Source organism: Carex rostrata, chromosome 19, assembly GCF_964058835.1.
Source record: "Carex rostrata chromosome 19, lpCarRost1.2, whole genome shotgun sequence".
Taxonomy (NCBI): domain Eukaryota; kingdom Viridiplantae; phylum Streptophyta; class Magnoliopsida; order Poales; family Cyperaceae; genus Carex; species Carex rostrata.
In genome coordinates, this window is record NC_135936.1 from 1,124,646 (window position 1) to 1,148,627 (window position 23,982).

At 34.2% G+C, this 23,982-nt stretch overlaps 1 protein-coding gene and 1 pseudogene across 5 annotated transcripts; both read right to left on the bottom strand.

Annotated features, from left to right (window-relative positions):
* Nucleotides 1–1,677: 1,677 nt before the first annotated feature.
* HBP5 (SOUL heme-binding family protein) lies at nt 1,678–6,712 on the bottom strand. 4 transcript variants are annotated; one of them, XM_078321041.1, is made up of 9 exons: nt 6,555–6,712; nt 6,040–6,464; nt 5,473–5,610; nt 4,050–4,118; nt 3,764–3,835; nt 3,471–3,553; nt 2,915–3,046; nt 1,997–2,207; nt 1,678–1,894 (listed from the first exon to the last, which is right to left on the bottom strand). In XM_078321041.1, the coding sequence occupies exons 2-9, from the start codon at nt 6,418–6,420 to the stop codon at nt 1,850–1,852; spliced, it is 1,131 nt and encodes a 376-aa protein (XP_078177167.1). In that variant the 5' UTR covers nt 6,421–6,464; nt 6,555–6,712; the 3' UTR covers nt 1,678–1,849. The 4 variants fall into 4 exon arrangements, with proteins under 4 accessions (XP_078177167.1, XP_078177168.1, XP_078177170.1 ...); XM_078321042.1 differs by having other exon boundaries at nt 6,547–6,707; XM_078321044.1 differs by lacking the exon at nt 6,555–6,712 and having other exon boundaries at nt 5,473–5,606; nt 6,040–6,295.
* Nucleotides 6,713–16,677: 9,965 nt separating this feature from the next.
* LOC144572040 (caffeoylshikimate esterase pseudogene) lies at nt 16,678–17,924 on the bottom strand (annotated as a pseudogene). The gene has a single exon (XR_013517660.1). The product of XR_013517660.1 is annotated as a caffeoylshikimate esterase pseudogene (transcript).
* Between the last annotated feature and the right edge of the window lie 6,058 nt (nt 17,925–23,982).

Here is a 23,982-nt window from a genome sequence, read left to right on the forward strand (position 1 = left end):
ATTGTGTTTCTAATAATTAGTACTTGAGAAACATAATTGACAAATTTTGAATGCAACAAAATCAGACTTCGGAAATCTGTTCACGGTCACAAAATTCCAAGTGGGCACACGGCTGAAATGATTGTGATCGGACGGATTTTCATAGTGTGACCAGAAGATCAAGGGCTATAATTCCAAGTGGATAAAATGATAATTGTTTAAATTCACCGTACTACTCCAGTGTATAATTGTTTAAATTCTATTAAATTTGATACAAACTCTATTCAAATGATAAAATGTTGACTTATAATTTGCTTTTGGATTTTGATGGCAAAATAAATTAATTGTCAATATGTCTCTTCCCATAAATGAAAACTGAAATAAGGTAATTCTACTCGGAAAAAATAAGGATACACTTGGTAAAACACGGCCTTTCTGTTTTGGCCCTTTTGGTGACATGCTTTTGGGGCCGACATTTTTATTTTTACTCTATTAAAAAAATATTTTAATAATAATAACCAAAGTTTAGTAATAATTTTAAAAATACCTCACCCGTGAAATTTTTCCACGGGTTGGAATTTTAATTCCAATTTTTTTTTATATAAAACAGAAATTTGTTTTTATTTTTTGTATTGAAATATTAGAAATGTTGAATATATTTCTTTGAAAATAGATGGAATACAATATAATTTGATTTATTAGAAAAACTGTAACAAATAACCCGGATCAATATTTTTCAGGCCGAATTTTTCGCGGCTGTAAAAAAAATTAATATATTTCTGTGTTATTGGAAAAAAATAAAAATGCTTAGATTCTGAGTTATTGATCTCAGTTCAAACGTCACTTCTATGTAATCTAAAAAATATTGTGATCCTTCTAGAACATTTAATTTATAAAAAAATGTATCTATTTTGAGAATTCTTTTTGAATAATAATTATTAAATAACTTAAAGTTTTTGTTTTTTTTTTCAAAAATAGATACAATTTTTCATAAATTAAATGTCCTAGAAGGATCACAATATTTTCTAGATTACACAAGTGACTTTTGAACCGGGATCAATAACTCAGAATCTAAGCATTTTTATTTTTTTCCAATAACACATAAAAAATATATTAATTTTTCTTACAGCCGCGAAAAATCCGACCTAAAAAATATTGATCCGGGTTATTTGTTACAGTCTTTCTAATAAATCAAATTATATTGTATTCCATCTATTTTCAAAGAAATATATCCAACATTTCTAATATTTCAATACAAAAAATAAAAAATAAAAACAAATTTCTGTTTTATAAAAAAAAAATGGAATTAAAATTCCAACCCGTGGAAAAATTCCACGGGTGGGGTATTTTTAAAATTATTACTAAACTTTGGTTATTATTATTAAAATAATTTTTTAATTGGATAAAAATAAAAATGTCGGCTTTTGGGGGAAGAAATTTTTTTCGTTCATGCGGAAAAAGAAAACAACTCCCTTTTTACAACAAGTTACCATAACTATTTTTTACATTTTTAAAGTTCAAATTGTCGAACCAAACTGTTAAATGTGATATCTACAATAAAATATACTTAGAGATTAAATTTTATATTTTATTGTAGAGATCACATCTAACGGTTTGGATCGACGATTTGAACTTTGAAAATGTAGAAAATGATTGTGGTAACTTATTGTATCTCAAAAATTGTTGTAACTTGACCTCTCCTCTATGGTATATATATAAATTTCTCTAGAAAACATCAACTTCGTTCTATTAACAAATCTTAATAGCTACAGTATGTTAGGTTGAAGCTATTTATGGTTCATTCATGAAAATGTCAGCAAGAGCTTATAGACAATAATATGAAATGCACCTCAAAAAATTCTTCACCGTACTACTCCAGTGTAAAGTCATTTAATTGTATCAGCACTTCATTCCTCTGTAATCACAGAAACAAATTAAATTTATATAAACACAGAATCAGAAACATGCTTTATCTAATAGACAATAATTCATAGGTAAAACAAAACATAAAATATACCATGACAAAAGCTGATGTTCTGGGGTCATTGTACCGAGCGAGCAAACAACCTTTCTCAGGCTTCAATCCATCTTTAAGAAGTGCCGACCGTAAATCCTTTTCTTTACTTTTTACCACCTCTTCAGTGGGTTTTCCACTGAACTTCTTAACAGCTGCGATGCTGACTTCCGTCTTTCTTATCTTAACCTCTTCCCCATTTGGAGCAGGCAAACTGATAATAATAATAATAACAAAAATAAAAAAATCCTATCCTAAGCTAAGCAATCTGGTGGGTTTGGATTAGCTCTACAAAACCTTAAAATTTATGTATACAAAACCTTAAAATTTACACTGGCATATCCCTGAATAATATGAGATAGGTGACCCTACAAGACGTATTCTACACACAGTAACTTCTCAGTTATCATACCCAAACTTTCCCCTTTTGCTTCACTATTTTCTCAAAATAAATATTTTACAAAATGGAAGGCATAGTTTGGTTTAGTTATTGAAGTCATTGTGGAAGAAAAGGGGCAGTGGTATATATCTTCTACTGGTTAAATTAAACAGTGTCATTTTGCAAGGTGTCAAAACTTTGATTATAGTGGCATGGGCAAAATTTTAAACTTTATTTTCAGGATCAGTTTGGCAATCCTCTATTCTAGCACTATAAGGGATGGTGCTACAAAGTGGTATTTAGAAGAGTAAGGTGGACATGCCCCATGAATGTCTTTACAGACTCATCTTTTTATTTTCCAAAATAAAAAAAGCCATCTTAATAACTCCCATTCTCTGTATTTTAATCATGTATTAACTAAAACAATAACATTTATAAAAAAACTAAAAACAACTACTTAGAATAGTCAAAAGTGTATGGAGAGAAATCGGTACATTTTTAACTAAAGGAGAAAACTGCAACATTGTCATATTAGAATGTACCTGTTCAAATCTTTGTCGAGAGGTAGAACAATTTTTATAGAAACATCTGACAGAGTGTCATCTGATGCCTGAGTGAACACTGGAGTAGTCATACGTATCTTTTCAGATGAAGAATTATTACCAAATATGTACCTAGAATGTTGAAAAAAAAATGATTTTAAAAAAATCACTGATGCATCATAAATCCACAACGTACGTTGTATACTATTGCAACAAAAGAAGTATCTCATAAACCCATTGAAAAGGCTGCATATATCATCCAGCTCTCCAATTTCTCAACAAAGAATTATAGTATCATAAATCATGGGAAGTTTGAAATTTTTAAAGCTAATGGAAGTGAGATGTATGAATATTTTCATGGATCAAATGGATAGAAAAATCACTATGGTTTACAGGATTATGTGATATAAAGGAAAGTGATGGTATGCAGGCTACTTCTCATCTTATAATGGGATATGTGATATGTTCAGCCTTTGGTTGGCCAATAAAACTCCTAACAAATTTGATAAAAACAGGAAAATATCATGTGAAACATTGTATAAGCAAAGTTGCTAACCCAGTAATATTGTTAAATCCCGAGGAGCCTGAAAGTTTGTCTCCTTTTGATTCAACTACCAAAAATGGGGCATATTTTCTCACCTATATATTATACAAGTTACACGATAACTAATTATTACAGGGAAATAATATAGGTGCAATGAATGTTCCATATTCTACGGTGTAATCTTTGGAAGAGAAGATCAATGTCAGTCCTGTTTATAATAATTCTGGGTAAGTCAAATTTTGTATTCTTTAATTTCAACAAGAGGATTAATTGAAATACATATAAAGAATTCATTTTGAGCAGACCTCGTAATTTGCGGTTCTCTTCAGTATCTGATACTTTGGCGTGTCCAAGTCAGGGGTCTTGTAAATTCTCAGCTACAAATAAAAAGAAAAATAAACATAAAGGCCCTATAAGTTCCATTTGTAAAGTTCCACGCATGTCTGTGGAAACCTGGTAGCATCGACATACCAATATATTCATTCCATACTTGAGCAAATCAGGCTATTTATTCAGTACTGAGCCTAGCTGGTTCAGTTTCAAGATCTGGGATTACAATTGTTCAGTTAACTACAATAGAATCAACAGTACCTTCTTTAGAACATCCACCAAGCCTTCAAAAGAGAAATACTCATTGTTGTCTATTGAATCCCAAATATCCTAATAACAGTTAAAAGAAAAAATTTCAGGATTGTAAAGATTATTGATTATGAAATTATTACTAGGTTCGTTAACATAATTTGGTTAGTGTATGAAGAATATCCAAGATCACCCAAACAAGCAATCAAGCATGACTGGTACGTGCATATAGCCAGGGGCAGAGCCAGAATTTCAAGCTATGGGTCAAACGTGAATGGGGGTCAATCATATAAAATATTTATTCCCGTAACATTTTACTCTAAAATATATAGAAAATCATGTATAAGCCCAAAATTTTTGAAAATAAATGGGGGTCGATTGACCCCCATTATCACTTACTAAATCCACCTCTGTATTTAGCAGCACTTGTCAACACTTGACTGCTATGTGTATCGGACCCCTTTGTATTGGTTTTAAATTTTAAATAATTAAAAATAAGTGTAAGAAGCTTAAAGTAATCCTCCTATCCATATAAACAAACTCATCCTCACTACAAGATTCTAAATGATAAGAATTGCACAGGGAGGTAGATGCAGGGAATAACTTTTCAATAGTGCAATTAAGCATTGATTACTCTTTAGTTAACCCCAATACACCCTTAATTCAATCCTGTTTATCCTCAATATCCTTTTTCCTATTAAAACACAAACAAGAAATGAAAGGAGAAAACTCTCACTATTATGAGAATCTTGATTATTTTTCCACCATTCTGATACACAAACAAGAAATGAAAGGACAAAAGACCCGTGGGATAGAATTTGTAACCATCTAGGATTAACATTTAGTATACAAATAAGAAAGTTTCTGGGTCTGCAGATTAATGCCAATTAATTTCCACCTAAACTTAACTCCTCTGGTAAGGAAGCTTCATATTCCGTGTGTGTGGGGGTGAGTGTTGGGGGAGTGGGATGGAAAAATATGATGCAAAAATGGGTGTGGAAAATCCTCTGCAAAATTCCTAGATTGTGATAGCATGTTCCATAAAGATTGCATTGCAGTTAGTTAAATGCTTCTACAACAATACAAACTTAAAAAAGTGATAAAGTGACTGGAAACTTCATGGTGTAAGGACTGACACTGAAATTAAAGTATGTGGTGAGCCAATACCAACTAACAATCAAGTCGTGATTAGTCTCAATTAGTCCTTAGCTGTGCAATAGAGATTTTGGCCCATTTTTGCCAAAATAACTTCAATTAAATCTACTTCTGGTTTATACAGGAAGCAACCAAAATAGACAGTAGAGGTTTGGAACAAATTGTACTATACATACATATAGGTATCAAAATACGCACCTAACACTTACATTGATGACATGCTACGCAGCAAGAATATAAATAATACATACTAATCTGAGGCTAGAATGTTAAAACTAACCACGTGACTACAAAACTTCTCAGTCTGAGGATTGATGCCCATGATCGAGATGCCGGTGAAAACTAACTCGGGCTTCCAGGGAAGCAGAACAAACTTCATAACCATTGTCCATCTAGTCGTTATCTCATATGGTCCTGTCTAAATCAAATTTCTTTAATTGGACCCCATCTTCAATTAATTAAATTACCAACCACTGGTAGCTCAAAAACTTAAAAGAGTCAAATTCTCACAAAGGGAGCAGACAGAAGGCCAGCTTTAAAAATTAAATGTGCCTGAAGCATGGATTTCTTTGCTATTGTAGTTCACCTAAATCAGGGCCCAGTAATTGATATTTGGCGGTATGTATAATTATTCCAAACTTGATAGCAACATTTATTGCACAATAAAATAAATAAATAAATAGCATTAGGTGTTACATGGGTATTAGTTGCATATATATGAGCATTGATTGTTAATTTGTTATTTACAAATGGCTAGCATATTTGGTGTAGGTTGCCAAAAGCCCAACAAATCAACCTTTCCACACAAGCATTAGTGCAAACACCTTAAAGGCGTCAAATTACACACCTGTTTTACACTGTGGAGCTGGAAATCAGGCTCAAAGAGCACCTTCAACAACTTAATATTAAACAAATACCCATCAATGGTATCATGCTTTGTTATAGGGTCGCGAAACCGGACCCGTTCGTCATACATGGAGCGGTCGATGCCTTGTTCATCAAATAAATGCGGTAAGTCGTCGTACAAGAACTGTACCAGTTGTTTGACATCCACTGATTCTGTCGGACTTTGTTGTTGTACCAGGCTCTTTCGGAGCACTGGACTTTGTTTACGGTACGAGTGGGGAACGCGAAGAAGAGCTGTACCGGTTGGAGCGCAGCGTACATGCTGTCGTTGTATGCCTGCTGATATCGGCCGAGATAGGTGGCTGGATACTGTTACGGCCATTTGATTGTCCAGCGAGCGTGTCCTCGGTCACTTGTGGTGTTTAACTGAAAATTAATTGATGGAATTTTCAGGTTAAACCCATGATAAATGTAAAGTAGATTATGTACTCCTTAACTTAATATGTACCGCATGACCTGCTAATTGACCCTCGGATTTCACCAAATCCTTCTTTTCTGTAAAATTGAAAGAAACTAAAGAGGGTAATTGGGTAAAAAATAAGAATTCGTTTTGAACTTCTTTGTATTTTTGGAGCAGAAGTATATAATTACTGTAAGAGAAAAATGTAATGCTTTGTTAGGGATAGATGCAATTCTCTATCATTTTTTTCCCTGGCCAGTGATCTGCAATCGTGGCAGCGTAGTCGCCAGTTGTTCGCGGAAATGTGTGGGTGCAGAAAATAACTTGATGTTGAAAAAAACACAAAAAAATAGCTGCTGCCATAATGAATATGAATGAGAGTAGTAAGAAAGAAAATTATATCGTAAGCACGAAAAAATGTAACATGTTAAGCATCGTTCTTTTTAAGTAAAGGTTGAAAGTAAGAATATTCAATTATTTAATATTTACAAAAGAGTATTATCTAAATTTTTGACATGCCATCTTCCATACAAAAAAAATTATTACTTTTGACATAATAAGTATCATATTTGTGCAAAATAAAGACATGGATCCATTCCACAGATCAGTTGGTAATGTGTATATTATCATAGCCTCACTCAAAATATTATTATTATTTATATATTATCATCAATATGATTGTTATTATCATCATAGTATAACTACAATTATAATTAATTAATTAATAATATTATTGTTGTTGTTTTTTTTATTGTTATTTAGTACAACCCATCATTTCACTATTTCAATTATTATTTTGTCAAACAAAATTTTTACTTTTCTAAATGAACAAGCAAAATACGTGATATGGATACGGATACAGATTAGATTGGATGTTTACTAAAAAAATATATAAGTATTATTAAAAAAGAGTAAGGCTACTCTACATTGTAATGCACAAACATTTTTGTATATTGGACTATGAATCACCGGATTTAAAGTCAGAATAATTGATCCAAACCATTCATCTTGTTCTCCATATTAATATGTACTTGGAGACCAAATTTTACATTTTTTTGGAATATATTTTACTATTTATTAAGTCACTTTGAAAAAAATCGCTGATCCAACAGTAACAGTAAAATTAAAAGGCACCATTGTGATTACATCATTACAAGCAGTCAGCAATCTCAAGTTTTCAATCTCTGTTTTCCAATTGCATATTCCGTCATTTACTGTCAAAAGAAGTAAAGAAATAAAACACGCATGACTCATGTGCCCGCATTAAATGCTGTGTTCTTATTAAATCTGTTCTCTAGTCACTTCCGATTTACCACATGGCAACCATCATATTGCCAAAGCGGGTCATAGCGCAGATAATATCGGATATGGCATATGTTGCTTGGAGTAAGATAACGGCACCAAAGGGCATGGGGGTCTCAGAATCAAAGACTTGGCTATTATTAATGAGGCAATGACCATGAAATTTTTATGGAAATTGGCAAGTGGCTCTGATGCACAGTAGGCCCAATTGATTCGGGCGAAGTACTTATCTAGAAGTGAACTGCGGTCATGCAAACGTTCGTATCGGTGCTCAGCCTTTTGGAAAAGTTTGATGCTGTTGAGAGTAAAACTGAGCCCAATGATCAGTTGAGATAATCCAAAATGGCAGAACCTGTACAGTATTTGCCCAACCATGGTGCCAAGGTATGATACTGACAAGGCCTGTAGGACGGGAACAAAGGAATATGGTCGTAGCTGATTTGGTGGTAAGTGAATCCAATACTTGGGATGTCTCGAAAATTAATGAGCGTGTATGCATATACTGGCAAGTGCAAAGCTGCCAGTACAGGACGCGGGACATGATACCTTGATTTTCACACCAGCAGCTAACGGGCATTACTCAGTCAAGAAAGCTTATGGTAAACTGGCTCAGCCTTCTCAAAATACGAGTCAGGTCAGGAAAGAGGTCTGGGACTCGGTGTGGCAATATGGAGAAATTGTGCCAAGAGTTCGCCTACTCCTGTGGAAACTTCTACATAATGCTTTGCCTCTGAGTAAGATTCTAAACACTAGAACAGGAAGGGGATACCCTTACTGTGCAACATGTGGGGATATGGAGGAGGATGTCATGCATTTTGCTTTTCATTGCCCCTTTATTCGCATGTGCTGGTTTACCAGGCCGCTTCAGCTAAGCTCAGGCTACCTTACTGGTACATTACAAGAGGTGTTCTATAACTTACGACTGGTGATGGATGAGGAACAATAGACCTACCTTGCAAACTGTCTGTGGTTGATCTGGAGGTGTAGAAATGGGAGGGCGTATGCCGCAGACAATCCAAGCAGGGAAGGGTTCATGACGTTTCTGACTAGAATCTCAACCGAATCCATGATCGCGGCAACTACAACCAAGAGACAGCTTCCACAACACCAAAACGGGCCTCACCTACAGGAACAGCAAGAGCTAGTTTGCTATACTGATGGCTCGTACCACCAATTGAGCAAGGGAGGAGTGGGGTATGCAATTTTCCGCAATGGGGAACTACTCAAATACATGTCAGTCAGCTTGGATGCCTGTTCTCCCCTACATGCTGAAGCATTGGCAATGAAAGAGGCAATGCCAGAAATCAGATTATGGGGAGGGCCTATTTGCACTTTTCTAACAGATTCATCCCAATTGTCAGATGTTGCAAAATTATCTTGCTAGAGAGAGGGGCTGGGACTGTCAGGGGCATACCTTTCCTTTGTTTGGGAACTGATACTGGTCTTGTTTAGGTACCAGTAACAATAGGGCTTTTCTATTTCATCTCTGGATGTTTGCAATGTGTAATAGGGATCTTGCTGTATTTGCCCACGGGCTTTGAAATAAAAACAAAAAAAAAACAAAAAACGTACAAAGCAATAAATTATACCAAATTTTTTATTTTCCTTAGAAAATTCAATAGTAGTTATATCCGCGACCAACTTATTTAATGTAACGGCCATAAACTATTAAAATTAAAAAATAACAATGAATCTAAAAATTATAGACATTGCCTGTATATTGTCATATTTTTTTTTTTTTCAATTTGATAATGATTTTATCAATAATGTGTTTATCAATTATTAAATTGTACCAAATTTAATATTGTATTTATCAAAACTAAAAATAATAAACTAAAATTTATTTTTTATCTTAATAATGATATTTTCAGTTATTGTGATTGTCAATGTATTGTTTCATTTTTAAATTGCATATGTTAGCTTACAATATAAACTAATTTTATCCGTTTGTTTTGTGAACTGCATTGGTCTTTCCCGTACACAATTTTTTTTTTTTTTGAGAAATTATACACAAAATTAATTTACATGAAAAATGAAGTTAGGAACATTAGGAAGTTATTTTCTAAAATCCCTTTTGCTATTTAAGAGAAAAATTGACCTCAATTTTCTGGTGGTGATCACCTACCGACCATTTTTATTAATACCCAAAAAAAAAGTTAATTTTAAAAATAACCCCGCATTAAGTTTTTTTTTTCATAAATTCCCCGACCGTTGGGCCCACGGGCGGTCCAAAAAAGCCACCAGACCCCCCCTGCAGAGGCGGGCCACACCCCTACCAGACTGCCCCCTGCAGGGGTAGGCCAACAGTCCTCTTTTTTTTTTTTTTTTAGAGATCTTAATATTTTGAAGTAATGTTGTAACTTTTTATAACTTTAATTTGATTTGTCAATTGGATATCACAAGTTTAAAGATAACACTAATTAAGGACTTGGCATTGATTCAAAAATTTTCAACCTCTAACAGCTAGTTGATCTTCTTCTCTTTATTTCTAATACTAAAATAGTAGTTTAGAGCTACTAAAATAGTAGTTTAGAGATACTAAAATATATTAAAATCTCAAATTAGATATCAGTCCATGCACAATGCACCCTAGACTGACATCTGGTATAGTACCAAGTCCAAACTCAGCAGCCAAGCACTAAAAACATCAAATTTGACCTTTTCGGTAAATCAGCAAGTCTGGACTAATACATGGATCAAATTGAAAAAGTGATTATACCAACATGTAGAGCATTCAAAAATACACAAAATTGACACAAATTTCAATTTATTTGGATTTTTCTACAGTTAGTTATGAACTTCCAAAGTTTAACTTTCGAAAAAACTTCAAACATCCATAACTTTGGCTAGGAAAGTCAAATTTGTGCGTATGACCACTTTTCAGAAAGGGGAAGACAAGAAGGATCCAAATATCACCCAAGAGGTCATCCCCAGGTATTGGAATCATAATAATTTCAAAAAAACGTCGTTTAGTACCTCAAAAATTCAATTTAAGTTTTCGGTAGGTATACAACGATCGGTATTTTATTTATAAACATCGTTTGAGTTTTTTTTTTTTATAATATATGTATATATAATGTAATATATGTATATGTATATATAATATAATAAATGTATATATATATGTATAGAGGAGGGTTCAAATGCACCCAAATTTTTGTGCACCCAAATGCACCCTATCTTTCAAATTTTTTTTCTCCGTTTTCAAAGTCCAAATAGTCAATCCGAACCGTTAGATGCGATCTATATATTAAGATGTGCTTGGAGACCAAATTTTACATTTTTTGAAATTTGTTTACTATTTATTAAGCCACTTTGAAAATCGCTGATTTTACATTTTCTGGACCATTGGATCAACGATTTTCAAAGTGGTTTAATAAATAGTAAACAAATTCCAAAAAATGTAAAATTTGGTCTCCAAGCACATCTTAATATATAGATCGCATCTAACGGTTCGGATTGACTATTTGAACTTTGAAAACGGAGAAAAAGAATTTAAAAGATAGGGTGCATTTGGGTGCACAAAAATTTGGGTGCATTTGAACCCTCCTCATATGTATATATAATGAAGTTTAAGTTTAAGTTGTAATAATGGTGTATATAATACATGTATATATATATGTATACATAAACTCATTTTTTTTTATAAACTCATTTTTGTTATTTGAAGTTTAAGTTGTAATAATGGTATGCGCTTGTTGGACGGACTGGTACTGTCAAGCAATTAATCAGGAATAATCGGTCATAATCATAAATAATCGACCGATTAGTCAGAAAAATCTGTGATAGTTTGATTGTCGCCAACGACTAATTATCAGCCGGTTAATTAGTCTAAACAGTCGCTTTTTATAATACTGATTTAAAGTATCATTATTTGTTCTTCTAAAAAAAGTATCTTTATTCGTGAGTTTTAATTCTCAAAAGTTTTTGGAAGTACATTACTATTCGTGAATCATGTACTAAAGAATTTTTTTAAATAAATTAGTTTTTTCATTACTTAATCAAAATTAAAGTGTAAGGTACCTTACAATATTTTTGGGAGTCATTTAATTAAATGTTAGACTACAAGAAGCAACAAGCCCCTTTTTATATTGTAGAATGGTAGCTTTCTTGATATGTTTTATGTTTGGTTCAAATTAACAAATAACACAAGATTATGCATATGTTCGTCAAACAGATCGCATGTTATACTCGTGCTATTTGTAAAGATGAGATCAGGTTAATTTGAAAATAAGGTTTGCCGAACCTGATAATTACAACGAGAGTGAACTACCATTGAAAATTTAAATAATTCATTTCTAAGACAAGCAAAACCATCCCTGGGTTTTACAAGATAAAAAATACTGGCAGATTCTATTTAATTTTTACTCTGATCCATCTAAACTAGTTGCATTCAAGGGCAATATTCATTTTCTTCATAAAATTATTAAAATTCTCTAAAAAAAAAAAGAGGACCGCCCCTGGCCCGGGCAGTCTGGCAGAGGTGTGGTCCGCCTCTGCAGGGGGCGGTCTGGTGGCTTTTTGGGGCCGTCCGTGGGCCTAGCGGTCGGGGCATTTATGAAAAAAAAATCCAATGCGGTGTTATTTTTAAAATTAACATTTTTTTGAGATATTAATAAAAATGGCCGATCACCTACCGCTCTACAAATTGCATGTATTTATATCGGATAAAAAAATAACGCATTGGTCCAGCCTAGGGCTGGCAAAAAAATTCATAGTTCGTGATTCGATTCAGGTTTGATTCGAGTTTAATTCGATTTGAAATGGGTTCGAATTGAAACGAACCAAACCAAGTTCGGTTCGAAATTAATTCAAACCAAACTCAAACCTAGCCTGGTTCGATCGAAATGGGTTCGGTTACTTTTATGGTTCGAATCTCATAATAACATCGGCCGTCCATTTACCTGATGAAATTAAAATCCAAGATAGAGAGTCATAATTTAACTTAACCGACACTCCCTCGTTCTCAAATCTCAACTCCACCTCTCCCTAACTCATCACTCTCCCTCTAGCTCTAAAATCTAGCCGACGCTCTCGGCGACTGGCTGTCTCTCCGGCTGTCACTCCTCTCTCCGGCCTAGATGACTGTCTATCATCTCTCTTCGGTCGTCTCTCATAGTTCATACCAGGAAAGCTGTCTCTAATGTATTTTTTCATGAACAATTTTTCAACTTAAAAACACTCATTTCATAGTTCATACCGGTAAAAAGAAGCCATGTGAATTTTGTCCTGCGAGAAAAAATTAATGTATAAACTACCAGTATAACCAGGGCTGCTAAAAAATAATTTAGTTCGTGATTCGATTCGGGTTTGATTCGAAAAATGTATAGTTCGCAATTAATTCGATTTGAAATGGGTTCAGTTCGAAACGAATCAAACCAGGTTCAGTTTGAAATTAATTCAAACCAAACTCAAACCTAGGGTAAGTTCGGTTCGGTTCGGTTCGTTGCCACCCCTAGTCCAGCCTGTACTTTAAATCCAGAAAAGCACAAAAGTCTACCAATTTTGAACAAACGCATGCCCGTGATTTTTATTGATAGGAAAATAAAATTATTAAAAATAAGAAAGGATGCGTAGAAATTTTAAAAACAAGAAGGGGTACGTGGCCCATGGCGTTCCTGAGGGACGCCATGCCAACTTCCAGTCTGACGGGAAAAAAAAATTAAAAAGCCATGGGACACCATGGCAATGTCTGGTTCAATGAAAAAGAAAAAAAATTCTTAGAAACTGGGACGCCATTCTAATTCTTGGGTCCAACATTTTCAACATGAAAAGTTAACTTTTCAAATATATCTTTGGTTACATGGAGAATAATTGAATCCCCAAACAAAACTTGGCTCTTAGTCACTAAGATGAGGATTTTGTGTTTTTATTACCGTATCATATATGATTTGCAAAAAGATAACTTAATTATTTAAAATCCACATAAATTATCTAGCAACTACAGCAAAGGCGGTTGATTCTTTGGTTACATGGAGTGCTTTGCTCACAAACGGCTCCGAGATAACTTTTCAAACATTTTCAACAAGAATTGGAATGGCGTCCCAGTTTTCATGAATTGTTTTTTTTTTCTGTTTTTTTTAATTGAACCAGATATTGCCATGGCGTCCCATGGCTTTTTAATTTTTTTTTCGTCGAACTGGAAGTTGGCATGGCGTCCCGCGTACCCCTTCTTGTTTTTAAAATTTCTATGCATCCTTTCTTATTTTTAATATTTTTAATTTTTATTTTCCTATCAAAAAAAATCACGGAACGCATGCACATTCAGTTCCCAAAGTGCAAAATATTCTTGTTACAAAGAAAAAAAGTTTTATGAAACAACTTAAAAGTTTAATTCTAGGGTTAATTTTTGATATACTCTCACAGTCTTTTCTAATCTCTTATTTACCTCTCAACATTTGAAATTATCTAATTTATTTCTTAACTCTTTAAATTCTTTCTTTTTTACCCCTTAGACAATAACTCTGGAATATACTCTAGTTAAATAAAATAAAATTGTTGATTTATTATGGTTAAAAAGATAAAAAAAACAAAATTACCCTTTTCTATTTTTTTTTTTATTAATTATGAAATTTGGTGGATCAGATCCTCGTTCTCCTCGTTTCTCCGCTTCCCCCATCATTCTTACTCTCCATGTCCTGTCCTACTGTCTCTACTGTGGGGTCCTTGTTTTTCTTGTCGTCAGCTCCCTTGCAAGTTTTTTGGCTGTGAGATTTTTTTCCGTTGCAAGCTTGTTTTTTTTTCGGTCCAGCCCTATTCTTGATCTCTACTGTATGGTACAACATTGTTCTTGCTCTCTACTGTACGGGTGCCAAACTGTCAGGAAACGAAGTTGAAATGGGATTGAACAGCGTCGATTTTGACTTGGTCAAAATACCCGTTGGAAGAGAAGAGTTTGGGAGGAATAGGGGGCCGAGAGATAGTCAGCCCAGTCCATAATGACATCTTTTTCAGTGCAAATAAAGGAAACAATGGCTGTCAAGTGGGGACCGTTGCAGTGGAACTGGAGAAGACAATTGATGGTCTGAATGGTGAAGATTTTAGTGGCAGCGGTTAGAATTGGTTAGCGATTGTCAGCGGGGTGTGCTGACATGGCAAGGCGCGATTCATTTGCGCAATTCATTGTATCTTTTTGCTTTCTACTTTCTTTTACAGTATCGTCTATATATAGACAACTCCTGTACCGTTTTGGATCAAGAAATGAAAAAAATATGAATTGTTCTCTTTTCACCTCCATTTTTATACTTCATCCTTGTTACTCAAACTGAGTCTGATTTGAGAAATTCGTTCAAGTAACCATTCAATTGGTTCAATTGCGATTCTCTATTGCTTAGTTAGATCTTGTATCTGACACAAACAAATTTAGTCTTCATCAGTATTTCTTTTGTCTATTGATTTTGATATTACAAGATTCAAGTTCGCCCTTTAAGATTATGTCTTGTAAAGACTATAGTTTCATAAAAGAAAATATAAAAATGTAACTTCACGATCAAGAGTACTTACATAGCTATCAAAAGAGATCAAGAGCATGTACATATACCAGACTATTTACAGTCAAGAGCATGTACACGGCGATCAAAAGAAGCCCAATTGTGATCACTGACACTCACAAGGTATGGGAACTGATAATGCCGTCAAGAAGTTAAGAATGAAAGTTTCGGCTGGTTTGCGGCACTAAATCAAATTCTGACAATTGGGAACTTAACTAGAAGGGGATTTCAAATGCTAAACTGGTGCATCTTTTGTAAGTCGTTCGATGAAACAGTTGACCATATGTTCAATAGATGCCCTTTAACTCTGCAGTTCTATATGATTCTGGCACAAAAGGAACCCAACAGGAAAGCAATCGTGGACCTGCAGGTACCACCGACGCAAGTAATCACACACAGACAAATACAGAAAGAGGCAAGGTCAGATAGGCTTATATCACAATTTGTATTATGGTGGGAGAGGTGCACCAGGATTTTCAGATCAAGCCTAGAAAGTGGATGAACTGGTACATGAGATATTTGATCAATTGAGGCTACCACCGTACAACACATGAGAATGTCTTATCAAAATTATCAAATTTGTCCCTCATCAAAATTGGAAATATTGTGCTATGTCAGCAGAAGGACAAGCCCAAGTGATATGTACACGGTTCATTACACCTCAGGAAGGAATTCCAATCAATTTCTGGTACCCACAAATATCACGGTGCAGCTGGTATCAACACTGGAACAAGACTGGGCGGTTCCAACCAAAAGGCACAGGCGGTACCAGAGAGGATATTATACCATCACTGAAGAGGAGCACAAACAAAACAGGCACTAAGGACAACAATTTATTATTTTATGTTTTTCATGTTTTGAGTTTACCACATTTTTTCTTTTTCGTTTTATTACTCAAATGTTTTGAGTTCCTTATTTTCAACGTATTTTACAAAACACATGTAACTAATTTTAATGAAATCAAATGTGAGCCTCACCTATATTTTCCTCAAAAAAAAAAAAAAAAATGAAGGTATACAGCAGAAAATAATTCAAACTCGTTGAATCTTATATATTCGGCCTGTCAATTTTGAACACACAAACTAATGCTGATTTTTAGAAACGGTATCAAAATTGAGCTTGGTTCAGACTTTATCACAGTGATACACACAAATATTAAGCATATTAAAAAAACAGTTTCCTTAGATTTTTGTTTATTTAAATCATAGAGAAAGTGTAAGGGCATAATGGGAAAAAAATGAATTAGACGATAGTTATAAATGAATAATAAACTCTATAGGTAAATAAAAATATTATCAAAGTTGAGGGATATATTAGATATAATAAAGAGTACAATGGTAAATAGGAAACTGAATAAGTTTTGGAGGGTGATAGAAAATTAACCCTTAAATAATTCTAATTCTAAAACCCAGATAAAAATAAATACACTACTCGCCGGAGACAGACACTTTGGCCACCCCAATTTCCTCAGCCTTGACAGTTTTTGTTATTCCGCATCCGTACCGCTTCACACGCTCATCGATCCATTCCCTCATATCTGCTAAAACCTTCTTGCTGTTCTCCTCGGATTCGCCTTGTATCAGCGAGTGGTAGAAACCGTCATACAGAATCAAGCTCTTATCTTTACTCTTCGCCTTTTCATACAACATTTTTGACCCCTCAGGTGCCGTGATTCCATCGGCCGTACCATGCACAGCCAAGAATGGCACGGTAACGGTTGTGAAGCTGGTTTGCAAATAATCAGTAACACGTGCAATTTCCCGCATTGTACCGACACGGGGCGGGCCGATGTACCGCCTTGGATTGGCAAGCATGATGCGGAGCTTCTCAGGGTCACGGATCGAATTCCTAACCATCTTCTTGTCGGGCATAGCTTGCCACGTTTCGGCAATTCCCAACAGCAAACCGAACACAAACAGTCTCACTTTAGATGGCTTCATGTCTTCTGGAATGATGAAAAGCGGGGCCGAGAGAATCACACCCGTCCACACATCAGGCGGGGACTGCAAGTACATCATCATAGTCGCAGCCCCACCCATTGACTCACCGAACAAAAAGGCCGGTAAATCAGCATACACCGAGTCTTTGCTCACCGAGAGGAAGAAAGATAGTGAAGCACCAGCTGCGGCCTCAAAGTCGCCTATGTAACCGTGGATGCCGTCGGATCTGCCGTGACCTAGAAGGTCGGCACAATATACGGCATACCCCCACGTGGCATATGCTATGGCCGTGGTCTGAAATAACCAACCGGTGTCAGAGCCATAGCCGTGGGTCATGAAAACAACACCTTTGATCGGGACATCTTCACCTGTTTCCCGATCAATTGGGTGGAAGGATTGCGTGAAGATGCGACCGTAAGAGGATTGGTAGAAAGATTCATGGTGTTTTATGCCTTGAGAAGCGTAGAACTCGGCCTCCGGTTGATCGCCCCAGAAAAATCGCGGTGGAGGTACAGGCGAGACCATTTTTTTTTATCTAAGAGAGGCCTTCAAACAATGGAAATTAAATTGCAATTCCGGAGTTGATGAACAATGGCGTGTTAGAGGCTTGATAATTAGGTGGCGATTCTCATTGCTTGTGTAAGAGGCGATGTGAGGAAAGGGTGGACTGCTTTCGTTTATAAAGAAATGGTAAAAGTTCAGTAGCTGCTATTGGAGAAAAAAAGGGGTCAGGTTTTAATATATATTTTTTGGGTGGGGGGAAGCCTGGCGGGAAGAAAGTAAGCATACATGAACAAAATTTTGCACCCGACCATGTTTGTCATTAGGGAGAATTTCATGTATAGTCTTCCAAAACTTCGAAATTAAGTACTTTCTCTTCTAGAATTCATCATATCATATTTATTCTTATAAATTTCAAAAACTCATGAATTTGTCTATTTTATTATCTTTTCTATTAAAACTCATAAAAAAATTATAAAAAAATGCAGTATGACCTTGATTAAAAAGTTCAAAATATGTAACATGTTTAGAAAAAATGTTAGTCTTTTAATTGGTCAGTTTTCAATGATAAATGATTCATTTTTTTATCTTTGATCAAAACACAGTGACATTTAGATAAATGACACACTTGTGTATGCGTTATAAGTAAAGAAATGAAAATTGTCTTTGAAAACCAACTAATTAGAAAACTGACATTTTTTTAAAAGGAATTTTAGAATGGAATATATAATTTCAAAGTTTTTTAGGGTTATACATGAAGTTCCCCCTATTAATTAATTGCAAATTGTTTAAGATAATTATCATTGAAGAGGATATATAATAATTGATTAATACGGAGGCTAAGTCATATGATTTGATCAAGTCGCGCACAAAAGCTAAGTCATATGATTTGATCAAGTCGCGCACAAAATTCAGCACTACATTTAAGAACTAATTTGTGATATAGTGAAAAAGACACGTCAAAACCCGGATGAAAAAAATTATTTATTGTAATAATAATAGTATTAAAATAGTTGAGTAGCTTTGACTTCGAACCTTTACTCAAAAAATAAAAAAAAATTCAGAACTACATGTGGTGTCGTCAACGTTCCAATGTTGAAGACCTGGTAGGTATTCTGGTGTCATATTATTAATTTTTACTGCAAAAAACTTCCGACCGTTGTTAATGTATGATTACAAAATCAAGCCATAATATTGTGCAATATTTGTATTTAACAACATGAATATCACTCATACCTGGAACCAAAATAAAACATTTTCTTTAAAGCTTGCAGAGAGTAAAAAATGAGACTAGTCCCATCCATGCCTTGTTGGCAGTTAATGAATGTTTGGGCATCTTTTTTTTATATTTTTTCAACTTCAAATAATGGCACTGTTAGGTTGTTCACATGGTCAATGCTGAGTAACTGCCAATAATAAATTTTGATGGGCTTGTTTGATAAGGTAGGAAATTTAATAATTGTGGAATGGAGAGGACAAAAACAAAGTTAAAGAAAAACAAAGAAAAAGGGAAGCGTCTAATTGTCCACCGCTTTTTGTCCACCATTTGTCCACAGCTTTGACTTGCTCGAATACTGTAAAATTACTTCTACATGCTGTATAATTATACAATATATCACATAAAATATATCAGTTAATCACAAAACATCCAGCAACTATTTAAAGTGGTTCCGTGATAGTTAGAAAAAGTTTGCAACTTGAAAAACAGGACAAAATAAATGTACTTTCAAACTGTACTTTCGGAAATTACAGTTATAGGAAGTTATTGGCAATTAGAGTTAGTTATTAGTGGTTATTGGCAGTTAGAGTTAATTATTAGCGTCCGCACTGGGTTGAATCTTGTATACTGTAAAATTGAATCTTGTATATTGTAAAATTGAATCTTGTATACTGTAAAATTGAATCTCGTATACAGTAAAATTTTCAATTGAATCTTGCATACTGTAAAATTGAATCTTCTACACAGTAAAATTTACAATTGAATCAGCAGAACTGTAAAATTGAATCTTGTATACAGTAGAATTTTCAATTGAATCTTATATACTGTAAAAATTAAATCTTGTATACAGTAGAATTTTCAATTGAATCTTGCATACTGTAAAATATATACTATAAAATTGAATCTCGTATACTGTAAAATTTTCAAATAATACTGTAAATTTTCAATTGAATTTTGTATACTGTAAAAAGACAGTTAGATGGGAATGGATAAGGTTGTGGACAAATGGTGGACAAAACCCAGTGGACAGAAACCTTTTGTCAAGAAAAAGTGCGGCAGTGCCCCCACTGTGCCAGGCCGTCAGCGAAGAATGGTCCAGATGGGAGTGTTGTAGTTATTAGTGAGTTTAGCTAATATAACATTAGTGTCATTTTAGCTTATATAATACTAACTCTAAAATCTATTAAATTAACTTCGAACAACTAATTCAAACTGTTCAAACCAATTGACATTACGAGTGATGCACTTACATACAATTTTTTTTTTATCTTTTCGAGTTATTTTAGTACCAAATCAAGCGGTAAAAATATTGAAAAATGAATGTATTAAAATTAACTTAAAACTCACACATTTGACCACTTGACTTAATACTAAATAAATTCGAAAAGTTATAAATTTTGCATGTAAACACACAACTAATGAAGTAGATCGGTTTGAACAGTTTGGATTCACCGTTTGAAGTCGATTTGATAGGTTTAAGAGTTGGTGTTATATAGATTGAGATGATACTGATGTTATACTAGCCAAACTCGTTATAAGTCCCACATTTGATATCGAATAAAAGCTAGGAACCCTCATATAGGAATATCGGACGACATAATTCCCGAGTTTAGACTTTAGAGTTATTCATAGGTCAGATCTGCGTCAGAAATATATTAGGTTCGGAAAGATGAATATAGGATCCGAATAACTCGGATATCCGAAACGGATAGATATCCGCTCCGTTTATGATAATTAAAATTTATCCGTTCCCAGATTTGTTTTCAGCCCTACCTGTTTGATAAGGTAGGGAATTTAATAAGTGTGGAATTGGAAATTGATCATTTTTTTAGTGTATTTCAAGTGTGTTCGGTGAATTTAATAATTGAAATAGTGTAAGTAAATATTTACTAAAATATAAGAATTGTTGAAAATGATTCTTTTGATCTTTGTTGAGTTTTGTTAAAACACCGAATATGCTGGATCATTCTCTTCATTTTGTACATAAAAATATTTATGAATACAAATTCAATAAAATGCACTGAATTGTACTTAAATAAAATGCATATTCAAGAAAATGATTAATATAATCCAAGTAAACATTAAATAGTAAACAAATTTCATAAGATAAAAATGAAAAATGAATTTAATGAAAAATTACAAATTTAATTCCTACTTCAATTTTGCATTACAAATTTAGTTCCTGCAAAACTACTAGAGTCCTCCAAACACCTTCAATTGGAGCGTTGTATTAGGCATGTAAATGTCACATTATCTTGCAATCTAGGAACACTCCTAAAGTTCTCCAAACACCTTCAATTGGAGTGTTGTATTAGAGTTGTAAATGGCCTATTATCTTGACATATGTAGACACTACTAGAGTGCTCCAAACACCTTCAATTGGAGTTTTGTATTCGGCTAATAAATGCTCGCCATATAGAGACAATATTAGTGTTCTCCAAACACATTCAATTAGAGTGTTGGATTAGGGTTGTAAATGCTATATTATGTTGCCATATAGAGGCAATATTAGAGTTCTATAAACACCTTCAATTGAAGTTAGGTATTAGAGTTGTAAATGGCCTATTATCTTTTCATCTGGAGAAACTACTCGAGTGCTCAAAACACCTTCAATTAAAGTGTTGTATTAGGGTAGTAAATTCTCTATTATGTTGCCATATAGAGACACTATTAGAGTTCTCCAAACACCTTCAATTGGAGTGTTGTATTATGATAGTAAATGATCTATTATGTTGACATACAGAGACACTATTAGAGTTCTCCAAACACCTTCAATTGGAGTGTTGTATTAGGGTTGTAAATTCCTTATTATCTTGCAATCTAGGGACACTCCTAGAGTTCTCCAAACACCTTCAATTGGAGTGTTGTATTAGAGTTGTAAATGCCCTATTATCTTGACATAAGTACACACTACTAGAGTGCTTCAAATACCATCAATTGGAGTGTTGTATTCGGGTAGTAAATGCTCTATTATGTTGCAATATAGAGACAATATTAGATTGCTCCAAACATCTACAATTAGAGTGTTGTATAAGGGTTGTAAATTCCCTATTATCTTGCCATCTGTAGAAACTACTAGAGTGCACCAAACACCTTCAATTGGAGTGTTGTATTAGTGTAGTAAATGCTCTATTATGTTGCCATATAGGGACACTATTAGAGTGCTCCAAACACCTTCAATTAGAGTGTTGTAATAAGGTAGTAAATGCTCTATTATGTTGCCATATATAAATATTATTAGAGTGCTCCAAACACCTTCAATTGGAGTGTTGTGTCAGGGTTGTAAATGCCCTTATTAGAGTGCTCCAGACACTAGTAGAGTTCTGCAAACACCTTTAATTTGAGAGTTGTATTAGGGTTATAAATGCCATATTATCCTGCCATATAGAGAAACTACTAGATTGCTCCAAACTCCCTCAGTTGGAGTGTTGTATTAGGGTCGTAAATTCTCTATTATCTTGCCATCAGTAGACACCACTAGAGTGCTCCAAACACCTTTAATTAGAGTGTTGTATTAGAGTTGTAAATGCCCTATTATCTTTCCATCTGGAGAAACTACTACAGTGCTCCAAACACCTTCAATTGATGTGTTGTATTAGGGTAGTAAATGCTCTATTATGTTGCCATATAGAGACACTAATAGAGTGTTCCAAACACTTTCAACTGGAGAGTTGTATCAGGGTTGTAAATGCCCTATTATCTTACAATCTAGGGACACTCCTAGAGTTCTCCAAACACCTTCAATTGGAGTGTTGTATTAGAGTTGTAAATGCCTTATTATCTTGACATATGTAGACACTACTAGAGTGCTTCAAACACCTTCAATTGGAGTGTTGTATTCAGGTAGTAAATGCTCTATTATGTTGCCATATAGAGGCAATATTAGAGTGCTCCAAACTTCTACAATTGGAGTGTTGTATAAGGGATGTAAATGCCTTGTTATCTTGCCATCTGTAGAAACTACTAGAGTGCACCAAACACCTTCAATTAGAGTGTTGTATTAGTGTACTAAATGCTCTACTATGTTGCCATATAGGGACTCTAATAGAGTGTTCCAAACACTTTCAATTGAAGTGTTATATTAGGGTTGTAAATGCACTGTTATCTTGCAATCTAGGGACATACTCCGAGAGTTCTCCCAAAACCTTCAATTGGAGTGTTGTATTTGGGTTGTAAATGCCCTATTATCTTGACATATGTAGACACTACAAGAATACTCCAAACAACTTCAATTGGAGAGATGTATTCGGGTTGTAAATACCTTATTATCTTGCCATCTGGAGAAACTAGTAGAGTGCTCGAAACACATTCAATTGGAGTGTTGTATTAGGGTAGTAAATGCTCTATTATGTTATATAGAGACAATATTAGAGTTCTCCAAACACCTTTCATTGGAGAGTTGTATTATGGTTCAAAATGCCCTATTATCTTGCCATCTAGGGACACTCCTAGAGTTATCCAAACACCTTCAATTGGAGTGTTGTATTAGAGTTGTAAATGCCCTATTATCTTGCTATCCGTAAAAACTACTAGAGTGCACCAAACACCTTTGATTGGAATGTTGTATTCGTGTAGTAAATGCTCTATTATGTTGCCATATAAAGATACTATTAGAGTGCTCCAAACACTTTTAATTGGAGTGTTGTATTAGGGTAGTAAATGCTCTATTATGTTGCCATATATAGATACTATTAGAGTGCTCCAAACACTTTTAATTGGAGTGTTGTATTAGAGTAGTAAATGCTCTATTATGTTGCCATATATAGATATTATTAGAGGGCTCCAAACACCTTCATTTGTAGTATTGTGTCAGGGTTGTAAATGTCCTATTATCTTGCCATATAGAGACACTAGTAGAGTTCTTCAAACACCTTTAATTTGAGAGTTGTATTAGGGTTATAATTGTCATATTATCTTGCCATCTAGGAAAACTACTAGATTGCTCCAAACTCCCTCAATTGGAGTGTTGTATTAGGGTTGTAAATGCTCTATTATCTTGCCATATGTAGACACTACTAGAGTGCTCCATAAA